This window comes from Poecilia reticulata, linkage group LG13, assembly GCF_000633615.1.
Source record: "Poecilia reticulata strain Guanapo linkage group LG13, Guppy_female_1.0+MT, whole genome shotgun sequence".
Lineage (NCBI taxonomy): Eukaryota > Metazoa > Chordata > Actinopteri > Cyprinodontiformes > Poeciliidae > Poecilia > Poecilia reticulata.
The window spans coordinates 12,465,993-12,490,275 of record NC_024343.1 but is presented as its reverse complement, the minus strand read 5'-3'; the positions used below and the strand labels follow the sequence as shown (position 1 = coordinate 12,490,275).

Below are 24,283 nucleotides of genomic sequence, written 5' to 3'. Positions count from 1 at the left end.
ATAAGCACACACCATCACAGATCCTGATGAATTCAGGTCCTTCCCCTGCCCCCTCACAGATTTACCAAAGGGAGGCATTTGTGGGAGATGTGCATATTATTACTCAAGGCTTTTAATTCAGTTTAAGGTTTTTGAAGACACAATAGTGCTAAAAGTAGCAGAAAAGCCTTTCTGTAGGAGTTTTGTTGAATAATGAGGGTCACTTTACTCAACGATGCCAAACAAATTGCTAGGAGATTTTCCTCTCAGAGATTTTCCACATTAGTGGCTGAAATGCTGTGAGACTGAGATTTTATGAATGTGTAAAAAGACACAACCTTATTTTCTTATACTGTCGTACATTAAATCAAACTAAACCAGGGTTTCCCCCAGTGTATTATAAGCTTGGCGGCCCACCGTGCTTTACTAGCCCCACCGCCTGGCTAAGGATTGCTTGTTTATGTTTCTAGGGAAAAAATAAATAAAAATTGCTGTTTTTTTTTATTTTTTTTTTTTAGCCGGGCTGAAATGGTCTCTGTTGCTCTGAGCATTTCACTAGCACAACAGATTTATTCCTAAAGGATAGGTTTATAATAGATAGGTTTATAGTTTGTGCATTTAAAGCCGACAGCGCGCAGGCTAATCACACAGCTGGCGCCTCTGCGATTTGCCTCGCGCGCTGCCGCTGCTCTACCTCAGCAGGATCGCGCGCTCCTTCTTTCACTCAAACTGGACACAGGCTGACCTGTATGGATGTTTACATCAACTTACTGTGAGGAATTATGATTCTTTGGAGAACTCTAGGTAAGAGTTTAAAACCTGCCGCGTTAGCTCTGGTTGCGTAGCTCTATGTGAACCGCAAGAATAACTTGTAGTGAATTCAGAGGTGCGCGTTGTGAAGTGGTGAGAATGATTTATCTTTGTGAATGAACAATTATATGCGGCGTTTACATCTCAACACGCTACCCAGCGTGTGGCTTTTTGTCTGTCTTCCCTGTAAAGTTTATGTCTGTGGCCGGAGCGTTTGTGCATAACGACCAGCGCTAACCTCATCATGCAGGTTCAGCCCAGTGAGGAGCTTTCGCGTCACGCTGATTTTATATTAAATTTTTTTTTTTTTAGTATTATTTTTCTGTTGTCTACTTAATGCGCGCGGCCGCACGGACATCTGAGAAACTCGTCCAGAAACTCGACCAACCAAAACAGTTTCTGTGACAATTAAAAACTCAACAGACACGAAATGAAAGAGCTACTGAAGCCACATTAGCAGCATTGAATTAAATCTCCCGTTTGTTGTGCATCTCTGCGCAGTGCAGCGGATTACCACATCATGCAGGGCCGGTCCAAGGCTGTTTGAGGCCTTGAGCAGACTTTGACTTAAGGGCCCCTCTTGCTGCTAAAAACATCAGCACCTCTAACAGCTTCTGTGTTAGATTTAGTGAAATATAGGAGAAGGGAGTAGTTTAATTGGCCATCCTAAAAAGCAATAATCGCAGTTTACTAATTTGTGTAAATTCAAAGATTAAACTCACAGCATCAGATTGTTGCTATGGTAACAAAACAATCTAACTATGAATATTGTTCTTTGAAGTTTTACAAAGTAAACTTGCCAGCTCCTTAAAATCTTGGATCTAAATGTTAAACAATTTAAAATCTTTTAATTTATGTATGCCTTAACAATTGAATCGAATTTAACAGCATTGATAATCTCAATGAACAAGTGTTACATTTATGTATCTGTGGTCTGTTTTAAAATATTAGTGTTTATGGGGCCCCTGAAGCCCTTGGGGGCCTGATGGACCTGCTGACTTAATTTGGATTAAGTAGAAGTGCAAATTTGTTGTTTTTAGACTAGTTGTGGGTTTAAATAGCATTTCACTGGAGATCTTTTCCTGTAACATATAATTACAAAGTAATACTTTTACATTTCTTGTCATCTTAACATCTTTTAATACAAAAACACGGTGTACCACCGGTGGACCGCCTCGATGCCCAGACCACCGGGCTTAGCATGTTTTCTGGGGGAAACCCTGCTAAACCTTTCCTGTTTCTTGGTCAGTTAAGATAAACAAATTTTTTTTTTTTTTTTTTTTTGCCAGACGCCAGAAAAATGAGGGGATTTGTTGTGCTTTCTTCAAATTCTAGAGTTTACACAAACCAAATGATTAAAGCAACACCTCAGTCTCATTGCCTCCTCGTGTGACATAATGTAAAGAAATTAGGCATCAGATAATGAAAAGAATTACAGATCCCCAGAATCTGTGTCCGTCCGTCTGTACAGTTTCCAGATGCTTGAAGACGCCACGTTTATCTGTTCCAACAGCTGTTTTGTGTTATAAAGTATAAACAGCAATGAATTGCAGTAAAAAATCGCTAGACATCGACTGAAATCTTCAGTTTGTTTAAAAGATTTTGATGCAGAGGGCTAGAAAAGTTTGACTAAAATTTGGACGACACGTATGGGTTGAAGCTCGCTTTTTTGATTGTTTTTGCAATATGCCTCGTCGAGCTGGATTGTGACTAGTTGTTTGTCAAAATCCAGTCTTTGGAGCGGTGAGTCAAACCACACGCAGAGGAAGGAAAACCGGTGATGACATTACTAGCAAATAGTAAAAATGTTAGCTGGAGTAAGTCAGAAAGGTCACAGCGGTTTTTCTGTCAAGCAAATTAACCTTATCCTCTATTATAGCTCAATTAAAACCACAATCCACTTTTGATCTTGTGATGAAACAATTCAACCTCATAATCTGGAGTCTTATGCTCCCCCATCAAGATTTGAACACAAGCAAACTCTGGTTGCTGATCTAACTTTTGACCTCGGACTCACCCCTGTGGATGATTTCATACAGACAAGATACGTCTGTGTTCTCCTGAACCTAAATCATTTCTGTCCGTCACAGAAAAGATCAAACACCCACTGTTCCCGTTAAACTGTCCTGTTTTAACATTGGGAATACGGGTTGCACTTTAAAACGATCAACTACAAATAGTTTTACATCATCATTAGTTCGTCTTAGTTTTGTGTTAACCCCCCACCCCCCCCAGATCTCGTGGGGGTTTTAATAGTTTTTCTTCTTCCTCCATCAGTCGGTGAATCAGGGAGGAGACCAGGAGCTGGAGAACTTGGTGACCAAGTTGGCCATTCTCAAAGATCTCCTGTCCTCCATAGAAAAGAAGGTAAACAAAGCAATGCAGAACTTAACTGTGAGCTTTAATCTTCACACACAATAGATCCACTTCCTCTCTTCTCCTGTGACTCTGACTTTTTTTTCCTGTCCACACACATGCACGCACACTCATGTTGTTATTTAAAGCCATAGGGGTGGTCAAGAAAACCTCATTCACATGATGGATCGTCTGTTTTTAACCTCTGGCCAACTGAGTTTCTAAGTGCAGCATCACAACTGCAAGGAGCGCCTTTTTTTTAGGCCTTTAAGCTCAACATTTTGAGGACAATTTAAGATGGAGTCAGGGTTACTTGGGGAATGCTGAGCCCAGGTTTGCACTTTACTTGTGAAGGTACCTTTAGATTACACGCACTAGCTGTGAGCTGTGTGTCTGAAACCTGTCTGAATACTGAGTTTCACAATGGTGCAACAGTAACCACAAGACATGAATTAAATGCAGTGCATTACAAGGCTTCTTGTTGAACATGACTGACGTTATCTTCAATGGGAAACCCCTTTAATTTGTCTGCTTAGCAAGCAGAAAGGCTTCCTCTGTTAAATTCAGCTGCAGAGGTCACCTCTGGATGAAGTTCATGCTAAGTTCATACTGAGCGTATTCTTCACAGTTCTTCTGTAAGAGAGCAAACTATTATCGGAGTATCACAACCTCTTCTCGGGTTCTGACGTAAGCGAGGAACCAAAACGGGAGACGCTGAGTCTTAACTCGGAAAGGAAACGACAGAAGTTTGTCACTCTTGTTTGTGACAAAAGTATTCGCACAGCTTCACTGGCAGCTCTAATAAGAGCCCTGCTGTTTCCAAGCTTCTTCTGTGTGGAGGCCATTGAGACTTTGGGACATTTAAAGCAGCAGAAATGTCTCTGGATCCTCCTCAGTCAGTCCTGTGTTTGAGGCCTACAGACAATTCCTTTGAAAAATGAAATCCAATCAACTGAATTTAATTCAGGTATCAGAATATTCTTTTAATAACTATAGCCTGACCTCTGACCTGTCTGCTGTGCTCCTCGTTTGTTCACTAATGTTCTCTAACAAACCTCTGAGGCCTTCACAGAATAACTGGATTTACACTGAGATCAAATGACACATATTTGGACCATTTAATAATTAAGCGACTTCTGAACACAGTTGGCTACACTGGATTTCATTTACAAGTACCAGAGTCATTTGGGTTTAATTAGACTTTACTCAATGTTATAAAACCATGTACCCCACAGTTATTCTCTTCTTTGTCACTTTAAATCTCAGTAAAATACATAGACATTTACATGTAACGTAAACAAAAGTTTAAAAAAAGTTCATGGTTATGAAACCTTTTTAGAAATAAACACACCTGCAGTTCCGTGTGGTGTGAAAAGCTGTATTCTGAACTTCCTGGATCTGGTTTCCTCTCCCTCGTAAGGAGGGGCTTCGGCTGGCGCAGCAGGAGGAAATGGCCTCCAGTCCCGTCGAGCTACATGTCCAGACTCATGTGATAATGCTGGTTCTGCCTAAATCAGCCTTTAGGGAATGGGAAACGTAATCCTGCATTCACATTCACTAAGGAAAAAAACCACAATGCCTAAGCACGTTTCTCCACTTTTTCTTTCCCCCCCCCACTTCTTATTGTTCTCCGGTCGTTTCTCTTTCGCTCTTGCTTTTAATTGTTTTTCCGACTTAACCTCCTCCCTCTCTTTCTGGTTTATTCCCTCAGGCTCTGAAAGCTCTGCAGGACATGAGTTTGTCCTCGCCGTGCTCCCCTCCGCCTTTCTCCATGCGCCACAGCAAAGCCATTCCTGTGCAGGCCTTTGAGGTACCACCTACACATTAGCCAACCACAAACAGATTGATCTCATTAGTTCTCATCTCGCTGTACGATGATGGTGATGATGATGGCATCCAGTGTTACGACAGAGGAGATCGCTTAACTAAAGCAATATTTGAAGGAATTGGTAGCAACGACTGTTGATTTAGTGTTTACCAAAACCTTTAAAGTCAAATAATTCTTTGAAGATAATGTAACCTTAATTGGAAAATAATTACATTTGTCTCTTGCGCTGTTACTTGCTGTGTTTCAGTGTTTCAGCATCTTTAGGTTTAAATTTAACCACTGAGATGTGGCTCAGTGTGCCAGAAGGCAGACCGGACTTAAATTATGACTGAGCAGGACGGCTTGGGTGTTCTGTAAGTCACAAAATGTGTCAGCACAGCTGACGCATGCGGGGCACCAAGAATGATCGTAATGCATTTCCTCTTGGCTCATCTTTGACGTTGTGTCGCCGTTTATTATTTTTGGCGCCGCTGCAATGGAGAGGATTTTCAAGGAAGTGAGAACACCGCTCTGTTATAAAGAAGATAAAGTTTGTAAAATTTAATCGGCTTAAATCAGAAATTTGAAGAGATAACCTGAAGGGATGCAAAACCATCTTCCTGAGCAAGTCAGCGACTTTAAGTTAAATATCGCTATCGGTGTTACCACGGAAACAGACTGGCTCACCAATTTTGAGGTTTGCTGTAGCGGCCGCCTTAAAACTGCTGCAGACGGTGAATGACTGTCAGAATCACCGACCAAAGCTAAATGGATTTTTATCCCTGTTAAAGTTTCAAGTTATGTTTGAGTGATTTGCACACAGGTGTGTTTGTTTCTTTGTAAAATGTCTCATGACTGATCACAGGTGAAGCTGGATGTTTACCTGGCGGAGCTGACGAAGATAGGAAAGAGTCAGAAATACACTTTGTCTGTGGATGTGGAGGGAGGGCGGCTGGTGGTGATGAAGAAGGTGAAGGACAACCAGGAGGACTGGACCACCTTCACACACGACAAAAGTAAGAACCTCTTTTACATTTAAACAGCTTATTATTCAGAATAAGCATACTGACTGAAGAATGTGCGTTTCTATTTCACACCCAGAGCATCATTTGTATCTGAGATGTTTTTTTATTCCTATTAGCGACATAGCATGCGCACAATTTAAAACTTTCAATTGGAGAAAATTGGGTTTGTCTGTGTCCTCTCAGTAGAAACCAGATGTTTACACACCGCACAGAAGACACATAAGCTTTTTTTGTCACTGTGACATTGTTTTTTATGTTGGGATTACTATATCCTGCTTTATGCAGGAAGAGCAAATAAAAGGGACAGAAAACAGTTTTGCCTGAGAGTGTTTTCTGCCACAAACATGTTGGATTTTCAAATATGGTCGATGTTTTGTGCACAAGATTTAGCCCATCCCTAACCATCTGTCTGCTGCTCCTCTTGTCTGTCTCCCACCAGTCCGTCAGCTGATCAAGTCCCAGAGGGTTCAGAACAAGCTGGGCATTGTGTTTGAGAAGGAGAAGGACAAGAGTCAGAGGAAAGACTTCATCTTTGCCAGCGCCAAGGTTTATACATGCATGCAGTGGTTGGGCATAACACTCTGTCCTCTGAAAGATGAAGTGAATAACACTAACAACGATGAAAAAAGTACATTGCACACCAAAAACCACTGAGTTGGACCTCCTTTATTTTTTATTATGACAGGGATCCACTGTGGTATCCTTTTATTAAGCTTCCACAAAGAATCAGACATCTCTAGTGCATCTCAAAGTACCTTACTTGGGGTTAAGGTCTGGACTCTGTGGTGTCCAGTCCATGTGTGATGTCTAATGCTCCCTGAACCACTGCGTGCTTTTATCTTCTCACCCCGATGTTCTCGTCGCTGTGGAACATCAGACCTTTTTTCATGACCTTCTTTCTTTGCTCGAGAGTCCAATCTTTATTCTTTCTCGCAAAGTTTATTTTTTATTAACTTCATTTATCAATAGTTTCCTTACAGCTACACATTGGTTTGTTACAAACCCTTCAGTTTCCTTCACATTGTTTTGTAGAAATGCTCTTCATGCACACAAAGCTGTGAAATCTAGTGTTTTTTTTAATAATTTTATTTTATTACATGTTTAACCGATTGTTCAAGATTTTTTCCGCATTACGTTTATGAAGATATCGGTTCCCCACTTTCCTCCAGTTTAACGGATGTTTTGGATCAGTTCTTAGCCCAGTTTTACAGCATCGGGAATCTTTTTATTTGTGTTCTTTCGCGTGTTAAATTCCAATAATTTTGTCCCTCTGAAACGGATGAACATATTTTCCTCGACCACAGCATGTGCCTTCTGACTTGTTGTTTTAAGCAATAAGATTCAACTCGTTGCATCAGTTGAGGTTATATGACTTGTGACCAGCTGAAACATAATAATCCCAGTGTATTTAGCCACCTTGATTTTCCTTCTTTTTTTATTCTTCTTCACTTTTGGAAGTTTCAAATCACCAAACAAACTTTGATAGAAAATACAATCTCCAAATTTATATTTGACAGAGAATAATCTTAAATAATAATTTGTGTTAAAAACTGCTTAGGATAACTATAATGGCTTTAGTAAAATAGAAGTAAGTGAAGATGGGTTATGAAAGAAATACTGTGTGTAAGTCTGTCATATGTCAGCGTATTTGTTCAGCAAAAAATAGATACTTCATGTGTTGAATAATTGACTTGATTAAAATAATTACGATAATTTTTTCCACATTTGCATTAATCTGGATGAACTTCTGCTATCTGATGTGTTTTTTTGTTGTTGTTTTTTCCAGAAGCGGGAGGCATTTTGCCAGCTGCTGCAGCTCATGAAGAACAAACATTCCAACCAGGATGAGCCTGATATGATTTCCATCTTTATAGGCACTTGGAATATGGGTCAGGAACATAAAAGCACGCGATATATATTTCCAAACTGTGACGAGTTTTAATCCAACAGGCAGACTTGCTCTGTGTGTACAGGCTCCGTACCGTCACCTAAATCTGTGGCTTCCTGGGTGCTGTGCCGCGGCCTGGGGAAAACTCTGGACGAGATCACCGTCACCATTCCCCATGACCTTTACGTGTTTGGGTCGCAGGAGAACTCTGTGTGTGATCGGGAGTGGGTGGAGTCGCTCCGAGCCGTGCTGAAGGAGCAGACGGAGCTGGATTACAAACCGGTAAAGAAAATATTTATTTTCACCTCAAATCTCTTCAAAATTAGGAAGTGGCTAAAAAGAAAAAAAAGAAAAAGAAATGTCTGAGGAGAAGTTTGAAAAAAGCTGATTTAGGACTGGGTTCTTTTAGTTTAAATGCAGAAATGATCACCGCAGGTTCCTTATCGTTGTTGCTTCTGCAGATCGCTGTGCAGACGCTGTGGAGCATAAAACTTGCTGTGTTGGTGAAACCTGAACATGAAAACAGGATCAGCCATGTGGGGATGTCCAGTGTTAAGACAGGAATCGCTAACACACTGGGTAACAATGACACGACTTTAACTGGTTATCAATATTATTCATTATTATGTCATCAGTTTGTAAACTCAAACTTTCCAAAAGTTTTAAAAACAAGAAATTAAGTTCATTTTCTGTTTGGTCTTCCATAACATTGTGTGCTTAATTTTTTTGTCCAGGCAACAAAGGAGCGGTCGGCGTGTCGTTCATGTTCAACGGGACGTCGTTTGGATTCGTCAACTGTCACCTGACGTCGGGCAATGAGAAGATTGCTAGGTACCGAGTGTCATGTCTCTATTTTTAAAACACATTTTCACCACATGGATGATTCTGAAGGTTGAAAACCAGGATACAAATGAAGTTCTTGATTATTATTTACCCCCCTCGTGAAGGAACTCCTAACCTTGCATCTGAGTCCCAGCCTTGCTACAGGAGGCTCATTTCAGCCATTTATATCTTTTTTTTTTGGTCATCCCGAACTCTATTTGAATAAAACATACTATTAGATCTGTGCAATCGCTGTTATTGAATATTAAAGAAATACTTTGTCATAAATGAATAGAAATTATTTATGACAAAGTTTGACATTTTATTTTGATTCTATAAGTTTACAATTGTTGGTTAAATCTATTTGGCTCCTTTAAAGCTAATAATTAAGATATTTTAAGCTCATTAGCTGCTACTATTCATTCTGTCCAGTCAGTATCCTGATTTTCATAATAATAAATCACAATCAACCTCAGGCAGGATAATCTGTCCTTTCATTATCATCACCATTACTGACACCTAGTGGACGAAAGTGGAATAGTTTTTCTGTTGGCTCTACGTCAGATAACGAATAGAAACTGTGAAACAACCACAGGGTTTCCGGTTAGTTGATGAGAATTAAGGTTGAAACATGGAGTCAGGCTGAATGTGATGCCTTTCCGTATTTTTGTTTTAATACTATTATTAATACTCGATAATATCATCTTCAGTCTAAGTCATTAAATTGCTTCTTATATTAACTTAAAAATTATTTATTTATTTAATTTGTGGAAAAAGCCCCCTTTTTCTTATTTTTCTGCTTCATCTCTTCTCAATTGTCATCCAACAACTGTTTGACCTTTTCCAGGAGAAACCAGAACTATCTGGACATCCTGCGGCTGCTGTCTTTAGGAGACAAACAGCTGAGCTCCTTTGACATCTCGCTGCGCTTTACACATCTGTTTTGGCTTGGCGACCTCAACTACAGACTGGATATGGACATTCAGGTGAGTTAAAACAAACTCCACTCGATCGATTGCGTGAAACATCATTTCTGATCCATTTCTGTCCCCGTTGTTTGCGTGTTTCTTGCAGGAAATTTTAAATTACATTAACAGGAAGGAATTTGAGCCTCTACTCAAAGTGGACCAGCTCAACCTGGAGAGAGAGAAGAATAAAGTGTTTTTACGCTTTGGTTAGTGTCACTCATCAGGTTTTTATTGTGTGCGCTGTTTCCAGGAGCTGAAATCTCACCGTAGTCAAAATGTTTCTGTCCTTAACAGAATTTCAGTGGCTTCATAAATCAGCCTAAGTTATGACTCACAGTTACCAAAAGCACCTGCCCATCCTTTTAAATAGTTCACTAAAACCACAGGTTTCCTTTTCAGTTAGAGCAAGCGAGAGAGAAACCAAGGGAAAAAGAGGGATAGGCTGTAAATACACATATTTTGAAGGTTAGCTGTTTTTAAAAGTATCCTCCACCCAGAAATTTAAATCTTTTTGTTTGTTATAAAGTTTGAAAAAATACTATTAAAAGTTAGAATATCTGATTACTTGTTGTAGCCTTTTGTAAAAAAAAAAAAAAGAAAAAAAAAGACCACAAACAACTAAGGAATTATGTCCAATTATATTAAGAATCTTTATTTATTTATGAATCTTTTTTGGGCTTTTAAAATACAGGAACTAAATGTTCTGTGTATTCTCGGCTCACACACACCACGTGTGTGTGAGCCGTGTGTGTATTTAAAGAAAAATAATCCTTTTTCGTTTTGTGTGCAGCTGAGGAAGAGATCTCGTTCCCCCCCACCTACCGTTACGAGCGAGGCTCCAGGGACACGTACGTGTGGCAGAAGCAGAAAGCTACAGGGGTGAGTTCAGGATTTAAAACATCACAGCCTCCCTCTGACCTGCACCGGTCTACGTTTCCTCTTTCTGAGAGTCCGAAGGAGAATTCAGCTTTTGTGTTGTTCTTTAGATGAGGACCAATGTGCCGTCGTGGTGCGACCGGATCCTCTGGAAGTCATATCCAGAAACGCACATTGTTTGCAACTCCTATGGTGAGACAGATAGAAGATGGTAAAATGGGTTCTGGGCTTGAAAATGCTTTTGGTTGCATTTTGAATGCTAACTGTGGCCGTTTTCCAGGCTGTACGGACGATATTGTGACCAGTGACCATTCCCCGGTGTTTGGTACATTTGAGGTTGGAGTGACATCTCAGTTTGTCTCCAAGAAAGGTAAATGCTTTAAATCACATCTGTCAGCAGAACCAAGAGCTTGGATTTGAATTTTTTTACATCCATCCATCCATATTCTTGATACCCTTGTCCCTTAGTGGGGTCAGGAGGGTTGCTGGTGCCTATCTCCAGCTAACATTCCGGGCGAGAGGCGGGATCACCCTGGACAGGTCGCCAGTCTGTCACAGGGCAACACAGAGACACACAGGACAAACAACCATGCACACACACACTCACACCTAGGGGCAATTTGGAGAGACCAATTAACCTGACGGTCATGTTTTTAGACTGTGGGAGGAAACCGGAGTACCCGGAGAGAACCCACGCATGCACAGGGAGAACATGCAAACTCCATGCAGAAAGACCGGGGCCGGAAATCGAACCCTAAACCTTCTTGCTGCAAGGCAACAGCTCTACCAACTGTGCTACTGTGCAGCCCGAAGTTTTTTACAGTACCTCGCAAAAGTATTTATACTTCTGGACTTTGACTGGGTAATTCTTGAGTGAGGTTAGGACTTCTGGTGAACTACAAACAGGACTTAGGTGCACGACTCATCAGATTTTTACAGTTTCTCTCACCTGAGTTGCTTAACACTTAATAGTCATGTGACTCCGTTAAAGGAGTTGGTTGTTCCCAGTTTCATTTGGGGGAATCAGAGGGACGGAAACTGAATGCAAAGGCACGCCACACTTTTCAGATTGCAGTTTGTAACACATGCTAAAAACCAGGGAAGTTTTGCACTTCCTTGTTGTGGTTTATTATATGATTCCCATAAAACATTTTAAAGTTTCTCATAACATGACAAAATGTTCCGTTTAAGGACCATGCATGTGTTTGCTAATTTCATGTCTGCCGTGGTTTCCTTACAGCCACCGCCTCCACTCTCGTGTTTTTAATCTCACTCTTTCCACCCTTTCTCACCTCTTCTGCCCCCTTCTCTCTCGTCTCCATTTCTGTCTTCCTCCGTAGGTCTACCAAAGTCTTCGGAGCAGGCCTACATCGAGTTTGAGAGCATTGAGGCCATAGTGAAGACGGCAAGCCGGACTAAGTTCTTCATAGAGTTTTACTCCACCTGCCTGGAAGGTGAGTCAGAGGTTTCCGGATCCTCTCAGCGATTCTGAATTCTACGCTCGACTGCAGCTCACACCTTCTTTTTGCACACACAACAAAAAGTATGAAAACTCACCATTGTTCTTTTTGCACCCCTATCCTGCCCTCCCTTTTACCCGTCCCTAAATTCAGACAGTCAGTATTCCTCTCAGCCAGCATCCGTTTATTGACTGCATGCTCACCGTTGTCACATGTAAATGAACCGTCTCGCTCCTCTTTCTTCCTCCCCACCTCGTTCCCCTCGTCCGCCCGCGCTCTGCTCCACTTTCCTCTGCGTTTTTAGAGTTCAAGAAGAGCTACGAGAACGACAGCCAGAGCAGCGACAATGTGAACTTCCTGCGTGTGGGCTGGTCCAACAAGCAGCTCACCACGCTCAAACCGCTCCTGTCGGAAATCGAGTACCTGCAGGACCAACACCTGCTGCTGACCGTCAAATCGGTGGACGGATACGAGTCCTACGGTAGGAGCAGGACTCTGCGATGTTAAATGAGGAGGGGAGTGTGTCGCAGCCCTAATGACCGTCTGTGTGCGTTTGTTGGTAGGAGAGTGTGTGTTGGCCCTTAAGTCGATGATTGGCAGCACAGCCCAGCAGTTCCACACCTACCTGTCCCACAGAGGAGAAGAAACGGGAAACATCCGGGGGTCCATGAGGGTCAGGGTCCCAGCTGAACGGATGGGCACCAGGGAGCGACTGTATGGTAACGGAACAGTGTTTGGATCAGAGGCAGATGTAGGCAGGGAGATCAAATATAAGCCAGTAAAAATCTCTAATATTTCACCTTTTTAAGCTCTAAAAGTTCATTTAGGTTTACCAAAGACTTTGCGGCTTCTCGGGTTTAATTGGACTCTTTCGTTTCAGAGTGGATCAGCGTGGACCAAGACGAGACAAGCGGACCCAAAGGGAAATCCACCATGGTGTCCAGAGTGGGACACGAGTATGTGAAGTCAGTACAACCCAACCTGCCGTTTCCTCCCGCGCAGCGTCACTGCTTACTGATACCGAAACCAACACGGGCTAGCTCATAAAACCCACACAGACGTCTCTCTGATCCGGGAACGACCCGAGCAGAGCGTTTTCTATGCGAGGAAACCAACAGGAATTGTTGAGCTCAATGACCAGGTTGCCTGTTATTAGCAATAGTAACCTGGATACAATGTATCCGTCCTGTTTTAAAGCATTTTGACAGGAAAGGATCAGCGTCACAAATAGAGACGGAACAGTGAAATGTTTACCACTCTGCAACTAAACCGTTTAGTCCTACAGATTTCATTTGTTTTACAGATGCATAATGATGGACTTAATGCCTCATGCATGCAAGGGTTCTGGACCCTTCAACACTTCTGAAATAACCTGTACTCCTATCACCTGCTTTTTAATGTTGGTAGTTGGACATTCTTGTAATTTTTAAAGTACTGTATTTTCCGCACTATAAGGCGCACCAGATTATGAGGCGCACCTTCAATGAATGGCCTATTTTAAAACTTTTTTCATATATAAGGCGCATAGAATAGATGCTACAGTTTGGGTTGCCAATTTGTTCCATACTCTATTTTTACACATCCACATTGTAAAGAAGTGGTTCCCGAGTACTTTATATAGTAGGCTGCCCCAGTCATTGTTTCACTCACGGTGTTGGTGTTGCGATATTGTGCCCAACTGCTTTCTGGGTAACACAGACCAACCGACATGCTGGCGCTGCAGTCTCTGTCTCGCAGTCACAGTCCGACTCGGGTCAGCGAGGAGAGCCTTCTGCGACTGGGCCGGGGCGTGGSCGGACGATGGTCACCCTTCTCCGTTCGCGCACAGCATGTTCGTGGAGAACGTGGTGCTAAATGACCTGCAGACGACCTGATTATCAGGTCGGTAGGTAGATAGGTCAGTCAAACTTGATTAACAAACCAGCGTTCTGACAACTATGCATGCACCGCGCGCTTCTTCTTCTACGGGGTAAAATGAAGTCGGCGGCTGCTTACCGTAGATGTTAGACCTGTTGTGGCTCAATATTGGTCCATATATAAGGTGCACCGGATTATAAGGCGCACTGTCGGCTTTTGAGGAAATTGAAGGTTTTTAGGTGAGCCTTATAGTGCGGAAAATACGGTAGATCTTTTAGTTGATGATTGCAGTTTTACACTACATGCATCCTGCAGGAATGAAGACAGTTTCTGTGCTGAGGAGTTTGAAACTGATCATCAGCCAATCAGAGTTGAGGATTTATGATGAGAGACGAAACAAATCCAGGGAGTCAACAACACAATGACTGAAATTTAAACATTTGACCATATGTTTTTTTTAATAGAGTTATTTTCTCATTTGGTGGTTTGAAATTAAGGTTGACATGTGGAATATGTTTTGATTTCTGAATGGCTTGGTCAGCAGCCTGAGGCCCCTTTTTTGGAGCTGCATGCTAAATTGTTTTGACTGGTTTGTGGTGCAGACAGTCCGTGGTTCGTAAACAGCTGGGAGAGCTGGGGAAGGTCAACGAGGAGGGAGAGAAAAACTGCAAGGAGGAAAACGCTGCAAGGTACGAACTCACGAGAGATGCTCGTATTCATAACACAAAACCTAACCGAGCAGCAGATAAACCGTATGCAGCTAAGGACAGATTAAAATGTTGGATGTTTTCGATTCTGTCTGTGTTGTAAAGATCCAAACAGGACACGCCAGAGGGCGAGTCGTCGATCGGCAAAAACAGCTTCAACAACCCGGCCTACTACATCCTGGAGGGCGTTCCCCACCCGTCGGCTGCTGAGCTCCTCTCCTCTCCGACCTCTCCAACCGTCCCGCCCGTTAAAGCCCCGCCTCCCTCGGCCGGGGCTCGAACCAAACCTCCTCCTGCTGCCTCCGGACCCGCTCACTCCCGCAGAACTGTTGTGCCGGGAAACCCAGCCCGCGGAGTCGGTGAGGAGAGCTCCTCGGAGGACGACGGAGGCGCCGCCCTGGCTGGCGCTCAAGGCGGAGGCATCGGAGGAACAGTGGGGAGCACCCTGAATCGCCCGCCTCCCGACTTCCCTCCTCCTCCTCTCCCTAAGGGAGCCCTGGAGACGGCGGCGGAGGCCCAGCTCAGCAAGCCTCGCTCACTCTATCCGGACCTGGCCGAGGTCAGGATCCCGCCGGCCGGTCCCGCGGGGCCTCTGGCCTTGGGGGACGGTTTCAGGCGAGGGGCAGCCGGGGCGTTGGACGATCAGTCGTGCTCCGTGCTGCAGATGGCAAAGACTCTGAGCGAGAGCGAGTTTCCTGGACAACCGCCCCGCGCTCCCTCGGCGCCACCCCCGGTTCGAGTGCCAACCATCGGTATCCTGGATGCCTGCCGCACCTTCCCGCCCAGGAACCCCATCCCAGAGAGCATAGCAGAGGACATGCCAGAGGAGGTGAGAAATACAGTTTAGCCTAAAATTATTCATACCCCTGTTGTGGTTGCACAGAATGGATATGCTTTGATCTAAACCAGTCCGTTGTAGCTCTGTCTGAATGTTTAGGGCCGAAGCTGAACCTTCGCTCTCTAGTTTAGCCTCTAACAGATTTGCCTGCAGGTTCTCGATGTATGTAGCTCCACCCATCTTCCCATCGGCTTGCCTGTCCCTGGCAAAGACAGGCATCCCCACAGCATGATGCTTCCACCACCCTGCTTCTCTGTGGTTTCTTCAAGTGTCGCATCTAACCAGATCAGCTTCTTCTACATGTTTGCTGTGTTTCAGCAATGGTTCTGTTGAGTTGGTTCACCACATAAAGCCCAACGAGATATGTGGATGTTTGTGGTTGTAACTTTCAATACTTTTCAAGGAATTATTAACTGGAGGTGGCATTTGTCATATCGTTTATCATTTATCGTGATAAATTTCTCATCATAAATTCACTCATGTTTAAAAAATAAAACTGTCCCTATTGTCAGGATTGTTAGTTTTACTATTTTCCCCAATGCTTGTTCAATAATGGCAATAACAAATATGAATGTATTTGATAATATGATTAAATGCTAATGATGTAAATCTTACTTCTTAATGTGATTGGTGTCCTAGAGATGCACATTTCAAATGGAAATGTTTTTTTTTGTTTTTTTTCATGAGCAGTATTTGTGTCACTAATTCACATCCATACAATTGCCTAAAAAAAAAAAGAAGCAATAAATATAGTTGTTGTTGTCAGATGTGCATCGCTGATGCTGCATTTCTCCTGTCCAGGCACTGTGGGGCAGCAGCAGCTCATCTTTGTCTGTGGGAGAGTCGTCGGTGGGGGAGTGGCTGCAGAGGCTGGGCCTGGAGATATACGAGCAGGGGCTCCTGCACAACGGCTGGGACGATCTGGAGTTCCTCAGGTAGCCATCGTCACAAACACACACCACCTGGGTTTGTGTTGATGCTGTGGTGGACTGGAACGAAAGACCCCGGACAGCGAGTGACCACTTGGTTTGCATTAAAAGCCCCTTAAAGATGAGCTCCACGTATTTCATCTTTTAATCTTCGCATATTTTTACCGGTGACGATGGTAACAAAAATACATGACACTTTTATGTCATAATTGCGAATGAATGATTTGAAAAGTGGAAGGCTATAAATGTCATATTAATGTTTGGCTCTTAATGCTACATTTTGTGTATTTTAGGGGTGATTTAACAATATGATGTGCAACATTAGTCTAAGATTTTAAAGCATGTGCTTTAAAATTGGTGCTCTAAGTTCCCTCGTACACGTGCACCTCTACTGATATTTGGATATCAGTAGAGGTAGAGTAGAGGCAGGCAGGTTGCACATCAGCAAACAAGTTTGCTGATGTTTGTAGACATCAGCAAACTTCTGGTTGAACATTTAGCTATTCTGATTACCAGAAACAGTTGTGTTTATTTAAATCTCTGTTTTTAGTCTTTAACATTCTGACTCAAACCCAGTGATGACTCGAAGCTGGTTGGGATGTTTGTTCTCAAGCCTTTTATGAACTGGAAGCTGCTGAACCAACTGGCTCAAAACCAAAACCTTCGATGTGTTATGATCAAACGATACGAATGTTTTATCTGTTTTTTGGGGGAAAACAATTCTAGATGAATGTTTGGAGAGCTGAAGGTGAACCTTTCAGACCTAAAAACACTGCGCTACTTGTTAAGCACGGCGGTGGATTCATAATGCTCTGGGATTTTCACTTGCTCTGTTGCAAAACGTGTGGAAACAGGAAATGAGGCACCGCCTCCAAATTATTCAGCTTCTCATCTGAAACTTGGACACAGCCGTTTGTTCCAGAACGACAACGATCAGAACTGGTTTTCAATTGGCTAAAGCAAAGTTTTAACTTTATTGGAAATTTATTGAACCAGGGGTCTGTTTGAGAAAACTAATTTCATTTAGTTCCACTGATTCTGTCAAATATCCAGCCGGAACAATGCCAGAACCTCATTGACGGTTATGGTAACATGTTTCCCTTTTACTTGTTTCATCCTAATTTTATTTAGGTTGTTTTCTTTTCTTTTTTTTTTTTTATCTTATATGGATTAACCAAACACTAGTACATATTGAAAATTGTGCACTCAGCCCTATGTTTTTGTGTGTAAGCACCCCCAAAAGGAGCAGCTTAATATTTTTCCACTGTTGTCATTTTCTCTGTTTCCAGTGACATCACAGAGGAGGACCTGGAGGAGGCCGGGGTGCTGGATCCCGCTCACAAGCAGATCCTGCTGGAGAGCCTCAGGCAGCAGCAGCAGCAGAAGTGAGCTGCTGCAGACTGGACTTTGACCCGTCCAAACCGGCGTGGGGCCACACCGCCTCCCAAGAGGCCGGCTCTCAGCCGACCCGATCCGAGCTGGAACCTGCTAACTGATGCCAGACAGTGCCTTCTGAGAGAAAATTGCACTCCATTTGTACTTTCAAGAACATTTGCTGACCCAACGTCCTCTTTTCATTTGTACTGTATGAGTGTTGTTATTGTTGTTATAGATGGGGCCTTATTTAATCATTTCAGTCCTCGGAGCATCACTACAGAACCCCTCGCTGTAAATGCAATGTTTTTTTGTTATTTTTTTACAGTTACAAAGGTAAAACTGATGCGTGGGGAGGTGCAATCTGTGATGCGACATCAGATCTGACCTGCAGCTGCAAGATATTTAAAGCACATTTCTTATTCTTTGTTCTTTTTTTTTTTTTGTTTGAGAACTGGATTCTTTATGAGGATTCATTCAAATTGGGCACATTTGAGAATTTCAAAGCCTAATTTTTGGAAATCAAAGTTGGATGAGTGTTTGAAGGTTCTGTGATGTGGACGGACGGCGTGCAGCTGCAGAAAGGAAGCTAGCTAGGTGAATTTTGATCGATCTGAGCTAACTTTTTCACATCAGATCGTGTAGTTTGTAATGATGTCTGGGCTGCAGTTTATTTGGTTTGTGGCCGGTAGTGAGTGTCGCTGCATGTATTTATGTTTATTTTTTATTATAAAGGGAATTTTCAGCTCACCAAATCGATCCATTTAAAGCTGGAACTGTGTATTTTCACCTTGATGCAGCATTTTTGTCATACCGTTCTTGCACGACTGACGCCATCATTTTGACAATACTGGAAAGAAGTTCCTTATAGCGTAAATGTTTTATTTACCCACAGGCGCTGATATGCAAGTTCTGAACAATTCCTGTAAAAGTGAGCAAGGCTATGCATTTCAAGTCATGAGTGCTGCACCGAGCTCTCATGAGACTGAATATTATATCTTTTATTTAAGCCTCAATTTTCTGAGCCTGCATTTGTGTCATTAGTGTTAGATTTGTATTTGTTTAATTTCATGTTTGAAATGCCACAGCGTTCAGGGAGTTGGTTAACACAGCCGAGTGTAATTACAGGAACAGATTTGATAAACCATCACACTGCTGATTGTGTCGTCCTATGGTTAAGAGCTGGTTTTATGGTTTTATTCTCATAATCTCAGATGTCTCTGTATTTTAGGGCCACGTTTTGTACTCATGGGAATTGTTCCCCTCGAACACATTGCACATATTGTGCTCCCTAGTTTTCCCACCAGGTGGTGCTGTTTCTCGCTGAAACGGCCTTTATAGACGCTAATCCTTGAAATAAGTTTTTACACGTTAGCCAGCGGTTTTCCTTTGACCTCTTTAGTTTTAAGTAACGTGCTACACTATTTTTATAGAATCACACTATGCTATTTATTAACAGCTTAGAGTGAAAGAATGTTTGAAGGAAAACTTTAAATGAGTCCTCTGATGTAGAAATCAGTCATTTGTCTGTAGAAAAAGTTTCCCAGTTCGTTGTTCCCAGTGTTTTTCGCCGCCCACATATTTCAAACAGCCAAACCACAAAGCAAAAATGTCATTTAAATGTCTAATCCTTTCAGGCCTTTCAGTGTTCTCAGAGATGTGTTTCATATTTGTGTGTGCGAGTGTGTGAAATAGAGACTTACCCGTGTTATTTTTCTCCTCGTACACTCCAGTTATATGTAGCCTTGTGTTTTGGTTGTATTAAGTTAATGTAAATTGTTCACCCTTGTTTTTGTTTTTTTCAATAAAAGTCTAATAGTTTTCCTTTTTGTCATGGGCTTACTGTTACTTTTTTTTTTTGTCTTGTCTGTTGGACAGTACGTGTTTTCGATTTCAGGAGATTCGGTCTAATATTTCATAACACCTTATTTTGTCACATGCAAGAAACCAGATCATGAGAGGTGTCAGGTAGTGCCTTCATAATGTAGATTTATTAGAATATTCAGAGTAGTGCTGTAACTTCTCATTCGACAGAGCTTCACATGTTCCTGTGAGACAGATGCTCTGCAGTGAAGTAGGACTGTAAAGCCAGAAAAAAAAGGTGGGACAACTATCTAATATTTATATTACTATCTACAGAATTTACAGCCACTCCAAGATGTGTGAAAAATATTAATAAATACATGTTTGTTTGGTTTTTTTCATTCTGAGGAATGCATGAAAAAGCCCAAAACTGAGGCATTAAGGGACAAAACAGGACATTTTATGAGGGTTTAGAACAAGTAATTCCGGTTTGGTCTGAAAAGTTGATTAAAGCAGATGGAGGGAAGGGGAAGCAACCTCTTCAGTCTTAAGTGAGGGACCGATTGCATTGCTTTTACCATCAGCAGAACGTATCAATTATGCAGTCAGACCCATACATTTGCAAGCTTAAACTACAAGTTTGACTCAAAAACCTGCATCCTTTTGAGATTCACCAAAGTAGCAACTGTTTTCTGAGACGTCAGGACTCGATGCGTCGCACACGGACGAGGGAATGAGCTGATCTGGGGAGGCGTCTAGTCTGAACCAAGCAGCTCTAATTGGATTTTGAGGCACCCCCAGCTCCGCTTGGCAAACAGAGATTTGGGGCCATTTAAAAAAAAAAAAAAAGTGTGTATCTAGTTGTGCTTGAGGGTAAAGGTTTGCTTTGTTTCCTCAGCAAAGATGGGTGATGTTTGGATTTCTGCTTTTAGGTCATACCTGACCTCCATACTTCATCAGAGCTGCTGCAGAGAGTGTGGGAATGTGAGTATGCAACAAAGACAGAGAAGATGCAAGGAGGCGTTCAGGAAACTGCTTGAACGCCTGTAATGCAGAGTTCAATGTCATTAAATAGAGAAAGTTCTTGGGAATCTGTCCACATCCAGGCTGATTCTGTACAGCTTCATAACACTCCTGGACTACCAGACCTGGTATTCTCTGGCCTCTGACCAGAACATGGTGGGCATCTTTTGTTTCTCCACTAAAAAGAAAAAAAAAAAAGTTTGAAGCTCTTATCTGTTCCTGATTGGTCCTCGTCTTCTCCCCCTCTTTTTTTTTTTTTTTTTTTTTTACCTCAGAACAGATTTGTCTTGATGGCAGGATTGGGTTTTCTGTGGAAGGATGACAGGACTCCAGCGAAAGGCCCGGTCATACTGTCCGCCGGCTGCCAGGCCTTCAGAATCTCCTGAGTCTGAGCAGCCGGCTGGGCCACAGCCGGGTTGGACGGCCCCAGGCTGGACCAGCTGGGGGGCTTCAGCCCCTGGAGGACCGGGGAGCTGGAGGCGTTGGTGTAGCCGCTGTTGGTGGGGGCCGGGCTGGGGCTCAGGCTGGCGGGGCTCCCCAGGTTCCCATTGGCCGAGCCGGGCAGGGAAGCGGTGCTGTCGGGTGTGGGGCTGCAGGTGGACTCCTTGGACTCGTCATCATCTGACGAAGATCTTGTTTCTCCACCTTTCTTCCCCCCAGAGCTGCTGCTGCTGTTGCTGCCCGCGTTGCCACCAGAGTTGTTGGCCTTGGCATTGGCTGCCCGCTCCTGCTTGCGGAACTTGGCACGTCTGTTCTGGAACCACACCTGTAGGCGCACACACACACACACACACACACACACAGGAACCTTTAGGATGGATGGATGGAAGCAGGTGGACACGCAATAGCAGCCACCATGAGAGGACGAGGAGAGGCCAACCCTCCATCCGCACACACTTATGCATAAAAAATATTTATTAATATAAAAACCAAGGAGATAAAGTTTCAGTGAGGCACACAACTTTTGTTTAATTATCATAAAACTCCTAACTTTTAGTAATCATTTTTTTGCGTCTCACCTCCGGTAATCATTAGAGGCTCCAATAGGCCAACTATTTAAAGAACGTTCTGGAGGTGCACCATGCAGAAGAACACATAGAAAAGCCTATTCCCCGCACCTGGACCCGGGCCTCGGTCAGATCTATTTTCAGCGCCAGCTCCTCTCGGGTGTAGATGTCCGGGTAGTGCGTCTCGGCGAAGACTCGCTCCAGCTCCTTTAGCTGGGAGCTGGTGAAGGTGGTCCGGATGCGCCGCTGCTTCCTCTTCTCGTTCAGTCCAGAAGGGTCCGAGAAGAACTTGTAGGGGACTGAAAGGGAGTAAGAATTGGTTCGTTTGTTTTTTTTTCCCCCGTTTTTTTTTTTTTTATGGAGCAAACACAATTTGCGTATGATCCAGAATTTCAATGCGCGAGGGAAGACTGCGTAAAAAGGCAGGGGTCGCTTTGAATCCGGATATTTTTAATTAATAAAAATTTAATTAAATATACAAAAAGATAGGGTTTTTTTCTATATTGAAAAAAATAATTTTCCTTTTTTATTCGGGAAAATACTTATTTTACTGCATATGTTTATCATCTTAATGAAAATTTGTTTTATTTAATTCAGCAAATGTTCATTGAGATTTGAGAATTAACATACCAATTTATAAATATTTGAGAGGTTATAGTATTTCATTTAAAAATGCAAATGATTTTCATTCAGATACGGTGCAAAATGCCGTAATTTTAGTTTATGCCTAATGCCTAAATTAGGCACATTATTAACAACAATATATCTGTTAATAATAATAATAATAATAATAATAATAATAATAAACAGTCCAAAACAGATTAAGTAATATTCGTATTGCCTCGTTATTCTTGCAAATCTCGTGCTGAGAACGGAATAATTTATATTAAATTAAAATACAGTTATCATTTGTGTTATAGCCTCTATAGTTGAGAAAGTCCAGTTCTTGAGTTCTTAAAAAATAGCATTTCTTGACATTGTTCAAATCAAGTGAATATTTAAAGTAGTTGCAGCTTTCTAACTTGTCCCTCTTGACTGTAAAACAATAAGGCTTTCAGAGCAGAGCAAAGCAGCCGTTTCCTACCGGAGGAGTACGGTGTGGGCTGGTGCTCCCGCAGGGCTCCCAGCGTGCAGCTGGCCGTGCTCAGCGGCGTGCAGCCCGGGTTGGAGAACGGGCCGCTCCGGATCGGGTTGTACTGGAAGGAGCTGGCCTGGCTGCAGGAGCTGAAGTCCGCGTAGGCCGACGCTTCCATGGCCGCCATGCAGGAGTCGTAGGAGTTCAGGTAGGAGTAATCCATCTTATACATGGAGGAGAGCCGGTGCAGACACCGGTCCGCGGCTTTCACGCAGCTGCTGCTCGTTTCTTGGCGGTAACGGAGTGTCGGACTTGGGCTTTTCTCTCCAGAATCTCCGAACTTTCCCTCCCTCAAACTCTTTTAGTTTGTATATCTCTGTGTGGAAGGGTTCCTTTAGGTAATCCAGATGTTTTCTTTGCACTCTCTCTCTCTCTCTCTCTCCTCCTTCACTTCCTCTGTCTGTGCGTGTCTTCAGCTCTAGTCTCCTCTCCGCGCTGCGCTCCGTTTGACAGCGCGCTGCGGCTCGCGCGGTGCTTATAATAAACTCTGTAGGGCGCGAGACAATAGCGAAGCGGTGGTCTTGTTTCCATGACAATGCCACCAGCGAGTGAGCGTGGAAACGGACTGCCCCTCCACCTCCTCTTCCCCATCCCACCAAAGATCATTGCACCGCCCACGCGGTCCACGGCGTTAGTTAAACCACCGTTCTACAAAAAACTGACCCCCCCCGAATCAAATCGCTCACAAAGCCCCTGCTTCCTTTACCGGACGTATCTAACTAATTCCGTTGGAGTTAACTTTTCCAGCTCAGCCCAGATGTGACGAGATTTAACCACCATTCTCACGTTTCCATTAAATCGCGTTCATTTAGCGTGTAACAACCAGTTCCGTTCAGTTTATCCGTGTAGCATAATTTCAGTTCATTTTATAAAGACAAACAGGTTCAACTCATTTCTGGGAAATATATATTGAATCAACTCAATGTCATCTAAACCATACGGGAAGATTTAAATTCAGTTAGATGTATCCCAATTCGATCCAAGTTATAATGGAATTTAGTCAAATTCAATTCAGTTCATTTACAATTTGTAGTAAATCATATAGCTGGAAGCCTAAGGACTGTTGCATCGAGACACTGATATATGAACATGTCCATGAGAATTTCATTTTTTTTTATTGAAATTGTGTTGCTAAAATGATCTTAGGAATTTAAAAAAGGTTTTTTATTTTTATTTTACGTTTTAGACATCATAAACTATTCTTGAGGCCTTTTCTCCCATTTATTGTCCATCGGGACAAACTTAGCATAAATATTAATATTTATTTTTTTCCATTTTTGTTATACTTCGGTCATAATCGTACTAGTTACAATATTTTTTTTAAATATATGACTATGATAATAATTTTCCCTATGCGCATAATTCCTGTAAGACAGAGTAAACAGCAGCAAGGCCCCGTGATTCTCAGAAAGCTGGACATTTCCTCTGCGTCTCCAGCTGATGCGCAGGAGCAGCCGCGGCTCCTCCACCCGAGTCTTTATGTGAGGGAAAACGTCCAGATGTGACGGTGATTGGCGAGATTAAAAGCTCTGATTTGATTCCGATCACTTTTTACCGACATGTCACCAGAGTGCGCGTCAGTTTGATGTATCGGACCGGAGAGGGGGAAGGAGGGGGGGG

The 24,283-nt window shown here is 42.7% G+C and overlaps 2 protein-coding genes across 3 annotated transcripts in view; one reads left to right on the top strand and one right to left on the bottom strand.

Annotated features, from left to right (window-relative positions):
• inppl1a (inositol polyphosphate phosphatase-like 1a) overlaps positions 1–19,524 on the top strand; it is a 34,944-nt gene extending 15,420 nt beyond the window's left edge. The window contains exons 7-27 of the mRNA XM_008425475.2: positions 3,067–3,156; positions 4,856–4,954; positions 5,817–5,967; positions 6,416–6,522; positions 7,763–7,865; positions 7,950–8,146; positions 8,326–8,443; positions 8,599–8,695; positions 9,534–9,672; positions 9,761–9,860; positions 10,445–10,533; positions 10,641–10,722; positions 10,811–10,900; positions 11,871–11,984; positions 12,295–12,471; positions 12,554–12,709; positions 12,871–12,955; positions 14,450–14,536; positions 14,660–15,383; positions 16,194–16,327; positions 17,611–19,524. Coding sequence (XP_008423697.1) covers positions 3,067–3,156; positions 4,856–4,954; positions 5,817–5,967; positions 6,416–6,522; positions 7,763–7,865; positions 7,950–8,146; positions 8,326–8,443; positions 8,599–8,695; positions 9,534–9,672; positions 9,761–9,860; positions 10,445–10,533; positions 10,641–10,722; positions 10,811–10,900; positions 11,871–11,984; positions 12,295–12,471; positions 12,554–12,709; positions 12,871–12,955; positions 14,450–14,536; positions 14,660–15,383; positions 16,194–16,327; positions 17,611–17,710 — 3,039 coding nt within the window. The 3' untranslated portion in view covers positions 17,711–19,524. The remainder of the gene's footprint in view (positions 1–3,066; positions 3,157–4,855; positions 4,955–5,816; positions 5,968–6,415; positions 6,523–7,762; positions 7,866–7,949; positions 8,147–8,325; positions 8,444–8,598; positions 8,696–9,533; positions 9,673–9,760; positions 9,861–10,444; positions 10,534–10,640; positions 10,723–10,810; positions 10,901–11,870; positions 11,985–12,294; positions 12,472–12,553; positions 12,710–12,870; positions 12,956–14,449; positions 14,537–14,659; positions 15,384–16,193; positions 16,328–17,610) is intronic.
• Positions 19,525–19,664: 140 nt separating this feature from the next.
• Positions 19,665–24,274, bottom strand: phox2a (paired like homeobox 2A). 2 transcript variants are annotated; one of them, XM_008425474.2, is made up of 4 exons: positions 22,613–24,274; positions 21,640–21,827; positions 20,792–21,287; positions 19,665–20,699 (listed from the first exon to the last, which is right to left on the bottom strand). In XM_008425474.2, the coding sequence occupies exons 1-3, from the start codon at positions 22,833–22,835 to the stop codon at positions 20,793–20,795; spliced, it is 906 nt and encodes a 301-aa protein (XP_008423696.1). In that variant the 5' UTR covers positions 22,836–24,274; the 3' UTR covers positions 19,665–20,699; position 20,792. The 2 variants fall into 2 exon arrangements, with proteins under 2 accessions (XP_008423696.1, XP_008423695.1); XM_008425473.2 differs by having other exon boundaries at positions 19,665–21,287.
• Positions 24,275–24,283: the final 9 nt, after the last annotated feature.